Here is an 18,481-nt window from a genome sequence, read left to right as displayed (position 1 = left end):
CATATAAATATTCATATTTATATATATAAAGCATATAAATACCTATATTTAAGGTAATTGCTTTAAAAATGGATCTGCAAATGTAATGCTAATGAATTTTTGCATTTCTGCCATCAATATGAAAAAATGAATTATACTGGACTCTGTGTTGAAAATATAATTGACTGATCAAATACATCTTAATGCTGCTGTTGATGTAATCAGTTAAACTAGGTCATCCAGGCAACCTGCTCTTCAAAGTACAAGATGACTTGAGTAAATGAGTATTTTGCTGAGGAATGTGTAATGTGATTTATAATCTGATATTTTTAAAGTTGTGATGTTCATAAAATACATTTTAACTGTAGTTCACTCGTGAAAAAACATTGAAATCTAAGATAACTTTTATTGATTTTTTTTCCCCCCATTCCACCCAACAGAAAATGCATGTTTTCAGAAAGACATTGCAGGCTTTAATCTATCCAATGTCATCAACCACTCCTCATAACTTCGAAGTGTGGACAGCTACAACTCCCACATACTGTTACGAATGTGAAGGTCTCCTTTGGGGCATAGCCAGGCAAGGCATGAGATGCACTGAATGTGGTGTCAAATGTCATGAGAAGTGCCAAGACCTCCTAAATGCTGACTGTTTGCAGAGTGAGTATTTGGTGACAGCTGATTTTTTTACCATGCTTCACGCCTTTTGACATACTATATATGTTAACAGATGCCCACTGAAGTGAAGGGTCAGATCCTCAGTTGGTGAAGTCAGTGGAACTATGCTGATTTACACTAGCTGAGGATCTGGCCAGCCATCTAGGAAGCACCTGTTGTTAATTTGGTTTGGTCATTTGAATAATTTAGTCAATTGCTTCTGCTGATCCTGTGCCGTTCACTTACAAATAACGGCTTAGGACACCAATATATTGTCGACTTTCTCTTGCAAACAATCTCACCAAAACCAATAGAAATTATGTGACATGATGCCCTGTTCATTTTGTTTCATTCAAAATATAGGAAAACATCAGAACAAAGATAAAAATGAAAATGCTGCTGCTAGTGATTACAGCCACAGTAATGTACTCTCTGCAGTCGCATTCCCTCATTAAAATTCTCCCTGAGTAGCCACAGTGAAAATATGTTAATCATAGTCATTGGGATTAAAAATTGGGGAACTGAGTCACAAATCCACCCAATTTAGGATTAATAAATTTTCGCCTTTATCTATACAATTTCAGAGAGAATTATTGTCATTTATAGTGTCTGCAGGTACATTTATGCCAGACAGATACTAACAGACAAGACAGATTTGGTAAGTGGTCCCCTGTTACTACATTCGGGGGCAGGCGCAAGTTCTTCCATCTTCCATGATAGTCATCATCTTCTCAGAACCCTAGGTCTGGTCTTTCCATCCCATTCTTCAGTTTCTGATCTGGTGTTTCTCCAGTTAAAGGCCCAGGTTCACTTAGGTCTTTTCTACATTTCTACATTACAGATTACTTAATCTTTATCTAATTGGCTTTTAGCACATTAACCCGTGCATTACACGTGCGCAAGCTTCAGTTACCCAACTTCTGCATTTTTCCTTATGGCTCTGCAATTTCTGGGTCATGTTTTTGAGTCACCCTGCCCTGGCTTTTCCCAGAAAAGGGAGGTGGGTATTTATCATTACATGTTTGTGTATCTTTTACTTACATCTTTCAGCATGACATATTACCTTTGCTCTGTCAGCAATAACATTTTTTGAGAAGATTAGCAATGCTATGTAAAAGAAGAACTCGGAAAACCACACTTATGCCAGAAAGGACTTGGCACCTCATCTGTGCTCATTTACTATACATAATTACAAACAATTAAAAATATAGCTATCAAATTTCTTAATCTTACCATTAACAATTTTTCATTTTATATTTTAATGTTATAAATCAGTATACGTCATTCAGTGCTGCCCTTAATCTATTAGAAAGGGGGTGGAGGTGTGGAAAATATGATTCTTTAATGTCAACATTTCATACATGTTTCTTTCATTCAAAGTCCAGTTTTATTTGTGAATCACTACTAAAAAACTTCACTTGAAATTTTCCTGTGAATGCATTTTGGGGGGGGGTGTCTCTCAATTTTAGGGCCTTTATATTTTGTTGCTTTCAATTGTACCCCAACAGTAATAAATAAATATGAATGTACCAGCTGCAAAAATGATGGAGTTCTCCCATTGAGAAATCTGCTATTAGGAGTGGTTGTAATAAAGGAATGTTAATGAATACATGTGGCCTGATACAATAAACATTACATACCAGTTAGGTGAATTTTCCGTCAAATGTATCTGCAAAAGCACAGAGTGCAATTAAAAGTTACAAACTTCTTTGAAATAGTGTTTAACTCTCTGCCGCAGTGTCTCAGGGGAAAGAACCCAAAAAAGAAGCAGCAAAAACAAAATAATCGAGTAAAAAGTATCTCTTCAAAAGAAAATACTGCATCTATTTAAGGGGAAAATATTAGACAGGATGATAGTACACAAGTACTTTTCAACCCCCTTTCCCTTTTGTCTACTATGTGGCATTGTTGCCTCTATTAATTACAAAATGCTAATCATCATAGCAACTCCTGCAACAAATACATTCATTTTTGAAACAAATATTTATTTATAATGATCTGTTTATGGAAATAACTTGTAATCTAATGGTTTCAGTACTGTTTTTTCCCCTCTAAAATAAGGCAAAAGAGTGTTATCAGCAGTATTTAAGAGATAAGGAAGTGCTGCATACAATGAGGAATTTTCTTTCTTTTCTCCCTCAATCCAATCAACCTCTTAGTAATTTACCTTGTTTTACTGGGATGAAACTCATTAATAACACAGAGGGATATTATACTGGCATTTAAAGCTCAACACCCTTGTTACAATCCTCCTTGCAGATTCTGGTTTTAGTAACTCCCAGCCCTGTGTTTGGGATTGGGATGAATCAAAGGTCTTGCACTAATGCACTGTTACCATATTGGATTCCTGCCATCAAGAATACTAAAAATTAATTTGGATAATCCCCTGCCAAGTGATAAGCCATCTTCAGATAGCTGATAGAAAAGCTGCTGAGCCCATATCAGGTAGATGCACTCCATATTTACAAGCGTAGTAGGGGACTATACCTTATGCCTCTGTGCCTAGTGACTAACCTTCCTTCATCCCCGGAGTGAACTTTGCTATCATCTGTTGTCCCCTTTATGGCCCAATTGACTCTGGCCTTATTGGGATCCAGGAAGTGGGCAGGCGAAGCCAATTGACTGTGGCCACCCTGAGCATCGCTCCCAAAAACTAACTTGGGAACATTTTTAGATCATACTAAATTTGGTAGTGTTTTATACCCACTGTGCATTCTGTGCAATGCAAGGCAGTAGGGAATCAGGACCTGCCACCTTTATGACTTGTCAATTCTGAGTCTGAAAAGAGACTTTTTTGGCCCCCAGTATATGTTATAGCAGCCTAGGGTTGCTCTATCTTATGCAGTAGCCATCATGTCCTTGAGGGACCATTGTAGCAGCTAGGTATAGCCAGAGTATATTGATGTTCCAGCCACACCCTCTCTCTCCCAGCCATACTCCTTATGCCATGGATTATGATGCTGGATGGCATAGAGCCATTTTCCAGCTTTATGACACCCAAGGATTCCCACTATGCAGGGGGAATTGCCAGCTGACCAGATGCACAGACTCAAAGAGGCCATAGCGCAATGGAGAATTTGCAAATCAAACAGTGTCTAACCTTGGTTCCACATTATGGTTGAAACTGAGCTAGTAGCAACCTTGTTTGACACCTGAATTGCTAGTATACTTTAATTAAACAGTATGAAAAGAAGGTTTGTTCATTTGTGCTGAAAGTGATGTTCTAAAACTATGCATTATGGTGTAGACTAGGCTTGCTGCTGGCATGGTTTCAAGTTTCAGCCATGTTTAATGTAAACAGGATGCTAACAAATAAGTCTTTTAACATGTGTTCAGAACTTCTGTTTCCTGGGCAGTACATGCCCCGAGTAAGAGGAGTGTATAATATAGAGCAAGTGTCAGATTCTGTCTACTCTAATTTGACCAACTGACATATTTGATTCCAGCAACATTTTAAGACTCCATCTAAAAAAATAATTCGTTATGTATCAGACCATTGATCTCTTTCAGTTCTGTGTAGTGATTTGGCGTAGTAGGTCTTTTGGGAATCACTTGGCTTATACTTTCAAGAATAAAAATGAAATAAAGTTGCTGTCAGGTTGTAGTGCTGCTGGCAACAGAATATGTGCAAGTAATTTGTTGACTAACTGGTTATCACCCTTAGTGCAAGAACAAAGCAACAGTGAGCTGCCATACTTAACATTTTAGCTTGCCTCTTTTTCCATTTTTATTAGTATTGGATCCAGATCGCACCCTCCCACAGAAAAGCCCAAAGGAGAGGGCCAGCAATAGGCAAACTCCACAAAGTGCCCATCATGGAATTTTCCCTAGATTGTTTGATCAGGGGTGTGGGGTTCCCCTCCTGACAGAATGGGCAGGGTACTAGAACCAGAACTTGCAGATCTTGGGAGCTCCATATGGATCTCAGCAGGTCTAATAGAGGCCTGTCCCATCTACATCTGCTTCAGGGAATCTTGTACCACCTAGTTCGGAGCTGTGCGGCCAGCGATTTTCCCGCCTACTGCTGCTTCTACAATTCCCACCCTCTTCTGTGGCACTGAGAGGGCTGCACAAAAAAAGCAGTGGGAACAATATCCGTCTCCTACAAATACTGTGCATGGATCTTGGACCTTGGGTAGAGTCGTACTCCTGGTCCAGGAGGAAGGGATGTCACTCACCGCTGGATGGCTGTACCCTTTTTTTGCGTTGGGAGGGGGAACTCTTCTACATGCAGATCTAGGAAGGCAAGGGCAATATGATCTAATTGTTTAGAAGCATTTTTAGCTTATATAAGAAAAAAATATCATTGCAGAGCAAAAGGTTCACTCCTTTATCTGAGAGAATGCATATTCAGAACACTTCCATTTAACATTAGTGGAAGTGAAATATTACAGAGGGCATTATAGATCAAATGGCTGCATGCACTGTACTCTTGACTTTGTGCCTTTCATGACATCCCCTTTTGCTTGGAAGAATGTCTGTTATTGTTAGTCAGGTTCCTTCCTTCTCTTACCAAACGTTGTCTAATAATCTGTCTTCTTCCATAAAGCACCCAGCAGTCATGACCACTCTGGACATTCTGTACCTGTTCTGAATTATACTGCGAGGACTCAGTTTTGGCCTGGAAGCTTGATATGACAAGCTTAATTTCTTTGGCATGTTCACCTATTCTACAGCACTACATAGAATAATATTAATATTATACAGTGATAACTCAAATCCAGACATCCCTAATCTTGAGTGAATTCAGACTTGAACTTTCTGTCTTTTGGGTCCATTTCTAATGGAGTGAGCAATGCTTGAGTTCATTTGTTCCCAGGCATATAGAAATCAGTACACTGGCAATTGGGGGCTGGCTGAGGTGCCTTGGAGAAGCTGTGAGAAGTGACTTTCTGCTGTTTGAGAGAGTCATAGTTCAAAGAAGCCCTTTCTTCCCAATTGCAGGCAGATTAAATTCAGAGGGTGTAAAGAGGGATCTAGGATCATCTTGTAATAGTGACCCAGCTATTGTCCCCAGATATTGAGGGTAATCATCCTCCTGCAGTTTTTACCCACTTGATCCACAGTACCACAGAGAGAACTCGGTAAGGAGAGAGGCACAGAGACTTTTTCTTGAGAAGCTACTTAAGAACTAAACAAATTTCCTGTCACTATACATGGTAGGAAATTGCAGTCAATTAGGCTATTTGTGTGCTTGAAGTTAAGCATATGTTTAAATGCTTTTTCTGTATCATGTGTATTAAACCCAGGACAAACAACTACAAAAGGGGGGTTGTAATTAGTCCCAGGGGATTAAAAGGCCCCTCCCTATCCACTGAGGAGAGAGAACCAGGGGGCAATAGGGTTCAGCTGGAAAAGGGGTTGCTAGGGAACCAATTAGGTTCAGCTGACTCCAACTACTTGGGACCTTTTTAAACCCTCCCCTGGGTGGTAGGAGGGGGAGAGTGAGAGGTGTGGGGAAGCTGCTAATAGGCTGTTTGCAGCAAGACACCAGACCTTCCCAGTAGGGAGGCTACACTTGCTCCCTAGAAGGGAAGGAAAACAAGCACAAGGGACTGACTGAGGAGATGAGTAGCAGGACCCCATGCCACCTGTAAGGATTTGCCTTGCCCCAATCCTGAGTTTCCAAGGCTAAAAAGGACTGAGCCTACTGAGACAAACAAGGTATTTTGCCACACATGGCCTGAGTTATCAGTATCTGGCAGTATTGAGCCCTGTGTACGTGTGTGCGCGAGGAGGGGTGGGGGGGGGTGTGCTCCTACTTAAACTTACACTTTGTTATACCCAGCTGCTTGTAGTTTTACCTAGTAGATACCGCTATTGAAGTACCTCTGTGCATACATCCTTTAGATCCAGTTCTGCTATTTTACACTCATTTATCAACATACACCACTTCAGACCTCACCCCTGAATCTGGACTGTTACTTGTAGTTGCTAGTAGGCCAAACACATCCCTGGTGTGGATCCACTGAAATCTAATACTTTGTTTCGTCGTTTAATAATTGTTTACAATTTGAAATAAATTTTGAATTTAAAGGTTCAAAAATATTTTTTGGCTTGACTTTTAGGTATAATTGCTCTAACAAATGTTAACACCACAACTACATATGCACAAACATTTGGTATACTTGTTTTTAACATTTACACATGGTACAAACTGCTAGAATTAGATTGTAGATATAATAATAATGGACTTGTTTTTTTACGTACACTGTCAATCTGTATATCTGTCCTTCTATTTAATAGATTTTAAGGTCAGAAGGCACCATCTCCCATGAGATACAATACGGGCCATACAGTGTAGCATTTCCAAGTGCACCTAAGTGACTTAAGAGCGCAAATATCATTGATTTTCAATGGAGAGTTGGTATGCTGTTCCAGTAGTTAATTGCCATCACGATCTAAGCTTTACTGAGTTCAATTTCCAGCCATTTTCTCTTGTTATGCCTTTGTCTGCTAGATTAAAGAGCCCTCTACTATCAGAAATCTTCTCCCTATGTAGGTAATTGTGAACCCTGATCAAGATGCCTCTTAACCTTTTTAATAGCTAATTAGAGTGAGCTCCTTTAGTCTCCCATTGTTATCGGAAGGCATGTTTTTCAGACTGCAAGTCATTCTTTCAGCTCTTTGCTAAACCCTCTCCAGTTTTCCAACATCTTTTTAAACGTGTGGATGCGAGAGCTGGACATGGTATTCCAACGCAGGTCTCACCAGTGCCATATATGTATAGAGAGGTAATGACACCTACTCACTCCTTCTTGACACATCCAAGGACCATGTTAGTGAGGGGTGGTGTTGTTGCTTTTGTTTTGCCACTGCATCATCCTGGACCTAATGTTCAGTTGATACTTATGCCACACATATCACCAGGCTATCTGAGTACTTGGCAAAGTTACAAACCTAACATGGGCCCACACATCTGAGATAAAGGGTGTTCCCCTTTGGTTTCTCTGCTTCCTCTCTGAGGTGAGGCACAGGCCGTTTTGATCAAGTAAACATCTACAATTTAAGCTATAGATATAAAACTTAAATCCACATAAAGGATCCAGTCTTTAATATTTTTGGGCCCCCAGATCACACTTTTGGGTGCTTTAAGTGGCCAAATATCAATTTTGGCTGCCCACGTGTAGATCTGAGTACTCAAATGCAGGCTTTGGATTCTACTATGCCACCTGTGTTTGAAAATTAGGTCCTTACACAATGTCTTTTATTGAAAAGAAATTTTAAAGTTTCATCACTGACATGGAATCAGCCAGCAAAGAAAATTTTAAATATCTTTCTGAATTCCATGCTGTTTTTTGCTCTTGGGTGTGTGTGAGAGAGAGAGGGCTGCAATTAGCAGTATTAAATCAGCCAAGGCTCTGGCCTTTCCTTTTTTGACCTCGGTGGAGCCACAGCCATGTACATAGTCTGGAAATCTGGCCCATTGTCTCTCTTTAACACCCCACCAGACAATCTGTCTGGCTAGCAATCTGGTGATTGCTATGATGGATTGTCTTTCGAGCAGCTACAATTTGGTTTTAAGTGCAGATTGCTGTCCGCTAGAAGATAACAAGCTCAATTGGGTCAGTATTCCAAGATGGTCCTAGACTGAGGTTAAACAATAAAATCAGTGGTCTATTTATTAAGCCGCTCATTTTCACCAAGATGCTGCTTTCAGAAGTAGGTATGGTATTAAGTCAGAAATCTTTGCTACGTTGTTTGGATCAGTCCTTGGGTAAGAGGGCTTTGTTAATTTTATTGTACAATATAGGCCACTGTATTGTCTAAATGACTCTAATCAATAATGCACAGACAAGGCTGTTGATGGATTGGCCATATTACAGGATATAAGAATAGTTTCATTAAATTATGCCATACAGTTTGGCAATTGTATCTTGTATTATTTAATGCATATTTCCAATTTTATCTGTATTGCCTGGAAAATAAGCATGAATTTTGACAGTGACCCACTACTGCCACATTGAATGTATCCATGATTTATTATTACAGCATAATTTCCTCAGTCTGTACTTATTAATGAAAGGCAATGATGGAAAATGAAGCATGTTGCTTTTCTGATGTCTAGCAAAAAGGCATGTAAGGTCAAAGTTACTGTATTTATCACATTGTTGAAGCATTTCAACAGTCATCTTTCACCTCTCCATACAACTGGAAATCGCTTGAGGTCTCTTCAGCTGGTATTTGTTTTGTATTGGCACTTAACCTTTGTGTGCATAAGGATTTTTTTTTCTAAGCATGTCTCCTTTTTCAGTTTGAAATCTTTGCTCACTGGAATTTGTCTTCATCGTTCAAAAACTACCTGTTTGTCAGTACCAGGCACAGAGATTCTCAGGGATTCTCAAGATACAGAAGCCATAGAAGATTATGCTACTGTGTTATATACCCCATGGAATTCCGCCTCCAGCATTCCACTCTTGCCTCATCCATTGCCTTTCCAATCTTGTGCAGTGGATCAAGCCATGCCTCCCATATGGCCATAAATATCTGTGTCTTTGCTGCTCTGTAAAGTGCCTAGCATCGTTCAGGCACAATATAAATAATAATAATAAAAAAAAGATGATTAGCTCAAAAGATTCTATAAGCTTCCAATGAAGTCCCCATGTTGATAGAAGACCCTTTCAGTGCTGTCGGACAGAGAGCCTCTTCCTGAGTCATGACAACCTGAGAGAGCTTTAAAGAAAAATGCCATCAAAGCAAAATAGTAGTGCCTGATGGCATCACGGAAAAGGGATTATACTCCAGCAGATTAAGCACAGAGCTGGAACTCTCAAATTCTAATTGCAGAGCAAGTCACTTAACCTCACTGTGTTTTAGTTTCACCCAGTGTAAAAAGGGAATAATAATACCTTCAGTACCTCCATGTACCCCCACAGGAATTGTGTGAGGAAGGCTAATTAGATAATGTTCGCACAGTGCTTGGAAATGTAAAAGTGCTCTACAGCTGCTAATAGTCCTGATGATTCTGCTGCCCTCATCTATAGTAAATACTGAAAGAGTTCCTTAAGGCAGAAGGCCAGTTTAGATGCCAGAAGACCTGATCACCAAAGATCAGTAATAGAAAAAACAAACAAACCCAGCTACAAAGCATTGAACATAAAAAGCTGCCTTATCAAGGCCAACAATCTGACTGTTTGTTATGTGGAATATATTTCTAACAATATTTGCACACAGTGATTATTCTTACAAACTATCCTATTGCCCTAGGTAACTAAATAATGTGACATCTTTATTTGCAATGTTCTATAAGTTTTTTCTTATACTAATTATGTTGTATAGTGTATTCTAACATAACCTCATCTATTTAACTCAGGCAAAAATGGCACAATTGTAAGGGCTTCCAGTATACTTTTAGTAATGCACTCAATCTTGCAGCATGGGAAATGGACAGGTCTCCCCAGCTGGCATAGAGCCGGGATTAGGTGGCTTTTAAGAGAAGTGCACACAGCTGTATGATAGATCTCTGTACAAAATACACTTATTTTGCTACGTTTTATAAATGTGCTCATAACTTGGCTCCCTCATATTCATTGTTTTCCTTTATCCAATGCAGACTGCAACCATTCCTTTTGCTCCAGCCAGCGTATGAATTTCAAAGTGCCTAGAGCTAAAACTGGCTATGGAGGAGAGGTTTGTGGATTGTGGTTATAAAAAGCCTGAATAAATTACTTGCTTCATTAAATAGGCACCCACATTTTCTGGTTTTGATAAACTTTTAATCCTTTATTTTAAGCAGCCATGTCAGTATAAATGAACTGAAATAGCAACTCGCTGTTGCCAGCAGCGTTAGACTGAGTGTTCTCCATTATACTGCCCGTGTTGTACTGAAGTCAGCTGTTGTAAGGTTGTATAAGTTACTCTCTCTTGGGACCCTCATGAGGAGGAGAAGAAGAAGAAGAAGAAGAAGAAAAAAAAGTATCTCAGGTGGAGAGTGCAGAAAGCAACATTTTAAATAAATGTATACTGGGATAGATGTCAGTGCAGAAATACATAGCCAGGGTCCAATCCTATCATTCTAACTCAGGCAAATCTCCCACTGGAATCAAAGCTAGTCTTTACTTAATAAGGAATGAGTAACTGCAGAATTGGTCCACAGATTTCAATAGTATGAATCAACAATCAGTAGCATCTATTCCCACAGCACCTGTCGTGAAAAAAGTGATGTCTATCACATCACTGTTTCATTGGTTAGAAAATCTTCTTTGTATCGCTCTGTCATCTTGCTGTTCTTGACAGTCTCCATATGGCATGCACACCTGTGGTGTATCTTGTTCAGTGATCCCAGCTACCTCCCTTCTCTGCTGCTATCATTTTTAACATAGCATTGACCACCTGTTTCTGGTGGTGTTCTGCCATGCCCCACTTTCCCATGCTCTCCTCAGAGCTATGTTTCCTTCCTCGTCCTCAACCTCGCACCCTACTCTGAGCCGAGAAATAAACCAATTCGTTATCGGACACCTAAAACACTATGTTACTCAAGTACAATATGCAGTGATGGGGCTGCCTCTCAACAATGCTTTCATTAGACAGAAAGGAGAGGACTTTACAACAGCATAGTTAGCTCTGAAGTGCCACAGTGATCAGTGAATATATTTAGAAAAATAAATATCTTGAAAGCCCTGTAAATTCTCCATTCATGAATTACAAGTTCAGCCTTCAGCTGTGAAGAACTTTTAATGATGCCTTCCCCAGCCTTGTGACTCTCTTTAGGCACGTGTCTATTTTATGTACTGGGGCAGCTCTAGTGGTTTTGCTGCTGTAAGCAAACCAGCAAATGTCCCTGCCCGCTAACCAAGTCACCTGAACAAAGAGATGCTGAAAGCTTTGCTCCTCCTAATATTCCGTTTCCTTCCTCGGCCACTTTCACTGATTGTAGAATAGCGCGAGCCCTGCCCTACACATATGCTGTATATAAATTACAATCACATGGGTAGGTTTCACACCATCTTGTCAACTGTTGGGAATGGACCACATCCACCCTGATTGAATTGGCCTCATTAGCACTGCTCCCCCCTCCCCCCAACTTGGAAAGGCAACTCTCCTCTTTTCATGAACTGTATTTTTCACTCCATGCATTTGATGAAGTGGATTATAGCCCATGAAAGCTTATGCCCAAATAAATTTGTTAGTCTGTAAGGTGCCACAAGGACTTCTCGTTGTTTTTGCAATCGAATAGGCACTATCCTTTGGTCTTTTCTGCCACCCACCTACAGTTTGGGAAATGAACAGTAATGAGAGTTGTGTTAGAGAAAGGAACTTCCTTAGGCTCTGGTTTCAGCGCTTTGGGTCACATTGTGCCCTGCTGCTCCCCAGGAGCCCAAAACAGGAAGGCAGTGGAAGATACAAGGAGTCCTTTTTAGTTCTCTGCCTCAGTAGGGCCCATCTATGTCCCTATACTATAGTGGAGTGCAAGACATGAGCAAGGAGACAGCGAAGAGGTAGAACCATGCTCACCCCTCTACATTGGCTAGCAGAACTGGAGGAGTTATGCTGCACCCTCCAAAGGGGTATGGCATTGGGAGCTCTGTCCCTGCATGCTGGGGAGCTTGAGGACATAGCCTGTCTCCTCCCTGAGATGGAATGTCTCTAGGGGCTCCTGTTGGGAGGAGCAGCTCCATGCCGCCCTATCAGAGAACTGTGCCTCAATTTAGCTTTAGTGTTCAGCTTTCTTCCTTTAACTTTTCTTGACATTGATGTTTACTAGCAGCAATGTAAACAAAGCTTTGTGTAATGTTACATTTCTGTGCTAGTTATGGACGAGTACTATGTGATAGCTAAACAGGGCACAGGTGGGCTCTTTCCCAGAACTGGCCCCATGACACCTATGGTCCATCATTAGGTTTCCATCCAGGAGTTACAGACAGTTGAAACAAAGCAATATGTTTCTTATCTTTCTTGCCCCTTCACTACTCTTAATAAAGAACTTTCTCCTATTTTGACATATGCATGTACTGACATGTCTTCAGTTTGCTATCCCATCCTGGGGGAAGATCGCACATCTCTGTTTTGAAGCTGGCACCTGGTTACTGTGACAGCTGAGAACAGAATAATGTAGAGTCCCCTTGTTTCTGAGTGTGATGGTTAATAACAATCCTTTGATTTGTTTTTTATTAAAAAATTCAAGGTTCTGTACCCCTTCTTTACCCCCAAACCATCTTTCCCTCTGCTCTCCTAGAGCAGCATTCTTTGCAAAATGTCTCTAAATTGTCCCATTGGTACATACCCTGAGTTATCTACCCAATTGCAACCAGAATTTAATCAACAAGGGCCGGATATTGGCCACTATTTCAGAGGCCCAAGGGGATGGAAAGCTGGCTTAGAGCCAGCAGGAGAGTTAACATGAAACCAGCTCGCCCCGCTTCTGCTCATGGAGTACTGAGCTTTCCAGTGACCTACTTAGTTGGAAGGAGATGTGACCAGAGTGTGCTGCCCTCCAGTGATCCTAGTTTGGGCTTCCTGTGCTAGTTCTTGGGAGGGGGAGTTAGAGCAGCCCTGAGGCTCTAAGCACTTAGGCTCTGTGTTGGTGGAATGGATTTTGCCTATGATGCCTGACTTATGTGGCTTTTGGATATGGTCTTGTGGAAATGCTCTGCCATGAGGGGATGAGGAGAAATTTACTCCAGTGTATACAGTACCTGCAAACTCTGGGATTTACCTTCTGAGTTGTCCTGAAGGCATCTGAAACAGTTCATATTTCTTGGTCAAGTTATCAGCTCTCTGATAAAAGGGGTTTGTAATGGGAAACAGTGACTGTCTTAAATTTATAATTGTCATGCAATGCTATAATATTTGGCAACTGTAATACACCAAATAGTCTGTGCCTTGAAAATCAGGGTTTCCCATTCAGCATGGAATTCCTTCTAGCTTCTTTTATCAGTTTACCTAGCAAGCAGAATTTTACTCATTCGCTAAGGAAACTATACAAAAAAAGGAAATATAAATGTTGTTATATTAAGTGCTCAGAAAGGAAGTATCCGAAAGAGTAATGTTTTTCGGACAGGGTCAGATCCTGAAAACTCAATATAGACAGACAACTTCCCTACCACAGAGTCATTTGACATACATTCTTTCTCAATTATAGAGGCCACTTAAGACTCATTCATCACCTAGTATTGCAAAATATGAAATACTCATCAGTATAATCTCAGGTAAAATTACAATCCTAACCTTCAGTATAGAGAATTACATCCCAGTGGATGGCACAGCAGTTCCCAAATGCTTTTTCTGTTGTGGGATGGCACAATAATATTTGGAAGAGCTGTACTCCAGCATTGTACCTAATATTGGCTAGAGGTTATAGAAGTGAAAACCAAACATGATGATGCGATAAGTCACTTGCTCCAATGTTTCTTTGAATACATCGATCACTTCATTTATTTTAAAACTCAGGAGCTGTAGAGAAGAGTTCTAAACATGGTGCAGAAGATAAGACCCAGAATATTATTACTGCTATGAAGGAAAGAATGAAGATTAGGGAGAGAAATAGACCAGAGGTATTTGAAGTGATCCAGGAAATGTTCCAGATTTCCAAAGAAGATTTTGTGCAATACACAAAGGCAGCAAAACAGAGTGTGTTGGATGGGACATCCAAGTGGTCAGCAAAAATAACCATCAGAGGTGAGAGATTTTTTTTTTCATATTGAAAAGTTCTCTAGTTGAAAGAAGCTCTTTCATCCCCAGTCCTATTGCTACAAGTTAGTGTTCATAGACTCCAAGATGAAATTCCGTGTTAAATTTTATCTCAGGGTATCTATAAATGATTGGTTCAATAACCTCTTAACTGGAAGCTTGAGTGATAGTCATGGCAAATCCTTTAGTCTGAATAGACGGTGTCAGTAAAATAAATGTATATTTCCTTCAGACATAAATAACTCCTTCTATTTTAAGATGGGAAGATAACTAACTGTTCTTTTTTCATCTTTTCTGCCTCCTATCAGCACCTCCTGTGCTTGAGATTTTGCTAGTATTGATCAATTTCAAGGGTTATAGTTGATCTCCTAGATGTGTTTTTTAATGACTGAAATGCAAAGAAACTAACAATTCCAACTCCTTTGGTATGAGAGTCCCCATCCATTTTTTGTTTGAGTAAGATTGTGTTCCAGTTAAACGATATTTATCTAACACATCTGCTCAAAACTGTTCTTCACCTTTGAATTTGGCCAGCTTCTCACAAAGATTCCCATTTTGTGTTTAAAGCTCAGGAATTTATTGCTTATATCTTTTAGTTTCTGAATTCAGATGTCAGCACAGGAAACTTAAATATAAGTGGTTGCACAAACTGACCACCTTGCATATGGTACTACTGCATGAAATAACTTCACTACAAGTGTAAAGAATTAAAAATTAGTGATGTGAAACATTAAATGCCCTTGAATTTGATTAGATTGAACATTAATTTAATTTAACTTTAATGTCATTAAAACTAATCCATTTTCTGATTTTAAAAGTGAATTATGCATTGCCTTCTTCTCCAGGATTTTGATGTACTGTCATAGGGGATCAGAAGATAAGCTTTAAAACCCCTTCCAGCTTTCACCACTCACTTGTGAATACAATAAAAGAAAACAAGTTTTGCTTTCTGTTAAGCATTAATGCATGTGTTAGTGAACAGGTATAATTTTTTTTTTTTTTTTTTTACCCATTGATCAACTTGCAGACTTCTGTGCTTAATTTAGTCCCATGTGATCGATGTTCTTTACACGCAATATGGTGGGTTTTTCTAATGTAGTTCACAATATACCTTCAATAGTATTCTGATCACATTGTATTTTTTCAGTGGATCAAAGATCCAAACACATGCATATTCCTGTGTCTTACAGCACTGTCCTTATTACTGTTTATGCCTGTGAATTAAGTGGAACTGCACAGCCAGCATAGAGATGTGAAATTATCTTAATGTGCTACTGAGGAAATAAGTGAATCCATTCATACTTTACCCACAGTGTAGGATGATATGATAGATACAAAAATAACTGCACCAGATGGTACAAAACTAGTTTAGCCATTAAGGGCTTGATCCTACTCTCATTGATGTCAGTGGCAAAACTCCTATGAACTTTAATGGTGTAGAATCAGGGCCATTAGATGAATGTTCCCTAATTGACACACCAGGTCACAGAACTAGAACCCCCCAAAGGAAAAGAGAGGCACCTTTTCTTGATGGTTCCTTTCCTTGTTTGGAACTTCTGTGTGAATGGAGCCCGAGAGACCTGCCTGAAGACAGCAAAGCTCTAGTCATATCTGCCTGGAGAGGACAGGATGCATCCTGACCTGGGGCCTGATCCAGAGCCCATTGCAATCAGTAGAAAGATTCTGACTTCAGAGAGCTGGGAATCAGGCCCCAGATACTGGGGAGCAGACCAGGGTGGTTAAAGGCAGCCAGGAGAATACTGAGGTGGGATGAGGAGAGACAGAGGTTAAGTGGTCCAGGCTGGGAGGAGAAAGTAGAAGCTAGGCGGAAATGCAGGAGGAGGCTTACTGAGCCAGAAAAGTGGACAACAAACCTTTTTTAGATATCTTGCTTCTGCTGGGTCGCTGGAACTGCAGCACAGCCCTCTGTGTATACAGCTGTGGCTTTGCACATCCACTATACAGAGACTCACATTATACAAATGTTTGTGGAAGGGTAACAGCATTATTCTCATGATATTGTTGTTTTCTTATTGTTTTTGTTGTGGAACCTAAGATTCTCACTCATGGACATGCACTACATCCTGCTAGGCATCCTACAAACCCATAACAATGTTTTACACTCGTATAGCACCTTCCATCTCAGGATCTCAAAGAGCTTACAGCATTAATGGATTTAGCCCTACCACTCTGTGTGGTGAGAGAAACTTCTTATCCCCATTTTCAGATGGAGAAACTGAACCAAAATAGGTTAATTGGTTTGGAAATAGAATAGCCACCTTTCCGCTCCTGCAAAGTGCAGAGGACAGACTTAAGTGCTTCTAATAATTTGGAATAGGAAGGGTAGACATGTACCCCCACCTGGGAGTTTGTGTTTCATTACTCAGTGTTACTACAGTGTAATTCACTGTGTACCTCTTTGCAAGGAAATTATTTAGCTTCAGTCCCAAGCCACAAAACTCTGGATACCTCTTTCCCAGGTTCAACAACCTGGCATTGTCTTCTCTCCCTTCCATAAGAATGGAGTCTTGCCCTATATTCTTCTTTTGAACTGTTTTCCCCTAGCCATGCTCCAATGCACCCACAACAGGCAGGCTTGTTGAGGTATTTCAGAATCTTCTCTGTGGCTTCTGATCAGCAGCAGCATAGCAGCACCTCAAGTAAGCTGTGTATCATGTCTGCTCTGGATTTTCCATTGTTTGGTCTCATTCCATGCTACAGAGAATGCCAGCAGCATTTGTCCTTTAAAGTATGATTCTGCTTGGCAAAATTACTTTGTAAAATGGTGCATTGTGTAAATCCACCTTTATTATGCCTCAGTTATTCCCTCTTCAAATTTACTCAATTTGCAAGTAAGAAGATGAATGCTGTTGTTTTCCCTTCCTGCCAGCCCTAAACAATGAACCTGATTTGAGAATCCAAGAGAGTTCTTTGTGGCTCATGAATCATCACCAGAAACAAAGGCTCCCCTCTGATACGCAGTCCAAATCCTCCCCTCAGTGAGTGCTGTGTAGCCCCATTACCCTCAGTTTATGCTCTTAGGTTTACCTGTGCAAGTCTCTTATGTTCAGTGTGATTGCACAGGTCTAACTGAGGACAGAAGTGGGTTACACAGGTGACCCTGTATCAGAGGGGTAGCAGTGTTAGTCTGTATCCACAAAAACAATGAGGAGTCTTGTGGCACCTTAAAAATTAACAGATTTATTTGGGCATAAGCTTTTGTGGGTAAAAACCCTACTTCTTCAGATGAAGGTGACCCTGCAACTGGAATTTAGTTCATTTCAGGGGAGATTTTCCAAAGGCACCCTGGCATGTGACTTCTTTGACAGTCAGTGGGAGTTGGGTGCCCACTTGCCATTTGTGACTTTGAAAAGTGCCCTTTCTGCTAACAGTGAAGTGCCTAGCAGAAGCAAATGCAGTTGAATCCCCAGAGCTGTGGTGTTCTACAGGGCTGACAGTAATGAAAACTTACTTTTTTTCATAAGTCAGCAGATTTGACTCTGAACACACACAGGGAGCAGATCTGTTGGCTCAGAAAGTGCCATTTTTATACAGTCACTTTTCTGAGTACACAGTGAGCTTCATTATCCCATGGGATTGACAGCAGGATATGTTAACCAAATGGTACCATCAAGATATTTAAAACAAAGTGGTCAAAATAATAAAACAAATCTCTGCTGATGTTAGCAGCCATGACAAGTTTTTCAGCTGCAGGTTATTCTGTTTTTTGACAATTTTGCATTCAAATGAGAGGTTTCCAGTGTTTATGAATTATGAGGGAAAAGCGAGTGATATGTATTTATATTTACTGCAGAGTCTATATACATTAGCCATCGTAAACTCTGAAATGTTTACACAGCTCATGGAGAGACAAGATGGGTGAGGTAATATCTTCTGTTGGTGAAAGACAAGCTTTTGAGTACACAGAAGCAGAATGCTATGTAGTTTGAAACTTGTCTTTTCCACCAACAAAAGTTGATCCAATAAAAGATTACCTCATCCACCTTGTCACTCTAATATCCTGGGACTAATATGGCTACAACATACATGGCTAATGACAGTTACAGTTAATTTCCTTGAATGCAGTCTCTCCATTGTGACTGAAGGCTTTTGACTGGCTGAGTATTGTATATACTATTACACTATTTTAGTCCCAAGTATGCCAAGGAGGACCGATAGGGTGAAGTGCTCATTAAGGATATCCATGTTTAGTTCC

At 40.2% G+C, this 18,481-nt stretch overlaps 1 protein-coding gene across 2 annotated transcripts in view; it reads left to right on the top strand.

Moving 5' to 3' along the window:
• UNC13C (unc-13 homolog C) overlaps positions 1–18,481 on the top strand; it is a 387,958-nt gene that overhangs the window by 119,192 nt on the left and 250,285 nt on the right. For both annotated transcript variants that reach the window (XM_077828069.1, XM_077828068.1), the window contains 2 exons: positions 420–639; positions 14,026–14,253. In XM_077828069.1, the coding sequence (XP_077684195.1) occupies positions 420–639; positions 14,026–14,253 (448 nt within the window). The remainder of the gene's footprint in view (positions 1–419; positions 640–14,025; positions 14,254–18,481) is intronic.

This window comes from Eretmochelys imbricata, chromosome 10, assembly GCF_965152235.1.
Source record: "Eretmochelys imbricata isolate rEreImb1 chromosome 10, rEreImb1.hap1, whole genome shotgun sequence".
Classification (NCBI taxonomy): Eukaryota; Metazoa; Chordata; order Testudines; family Cheloniidae; genus Eretmochelys; species Eretmochelys imbricata.
Note: the sequence above shows the minus strand (reverse complement) of the source record. Positions and strands in the feature narration are given on the sequence as shown.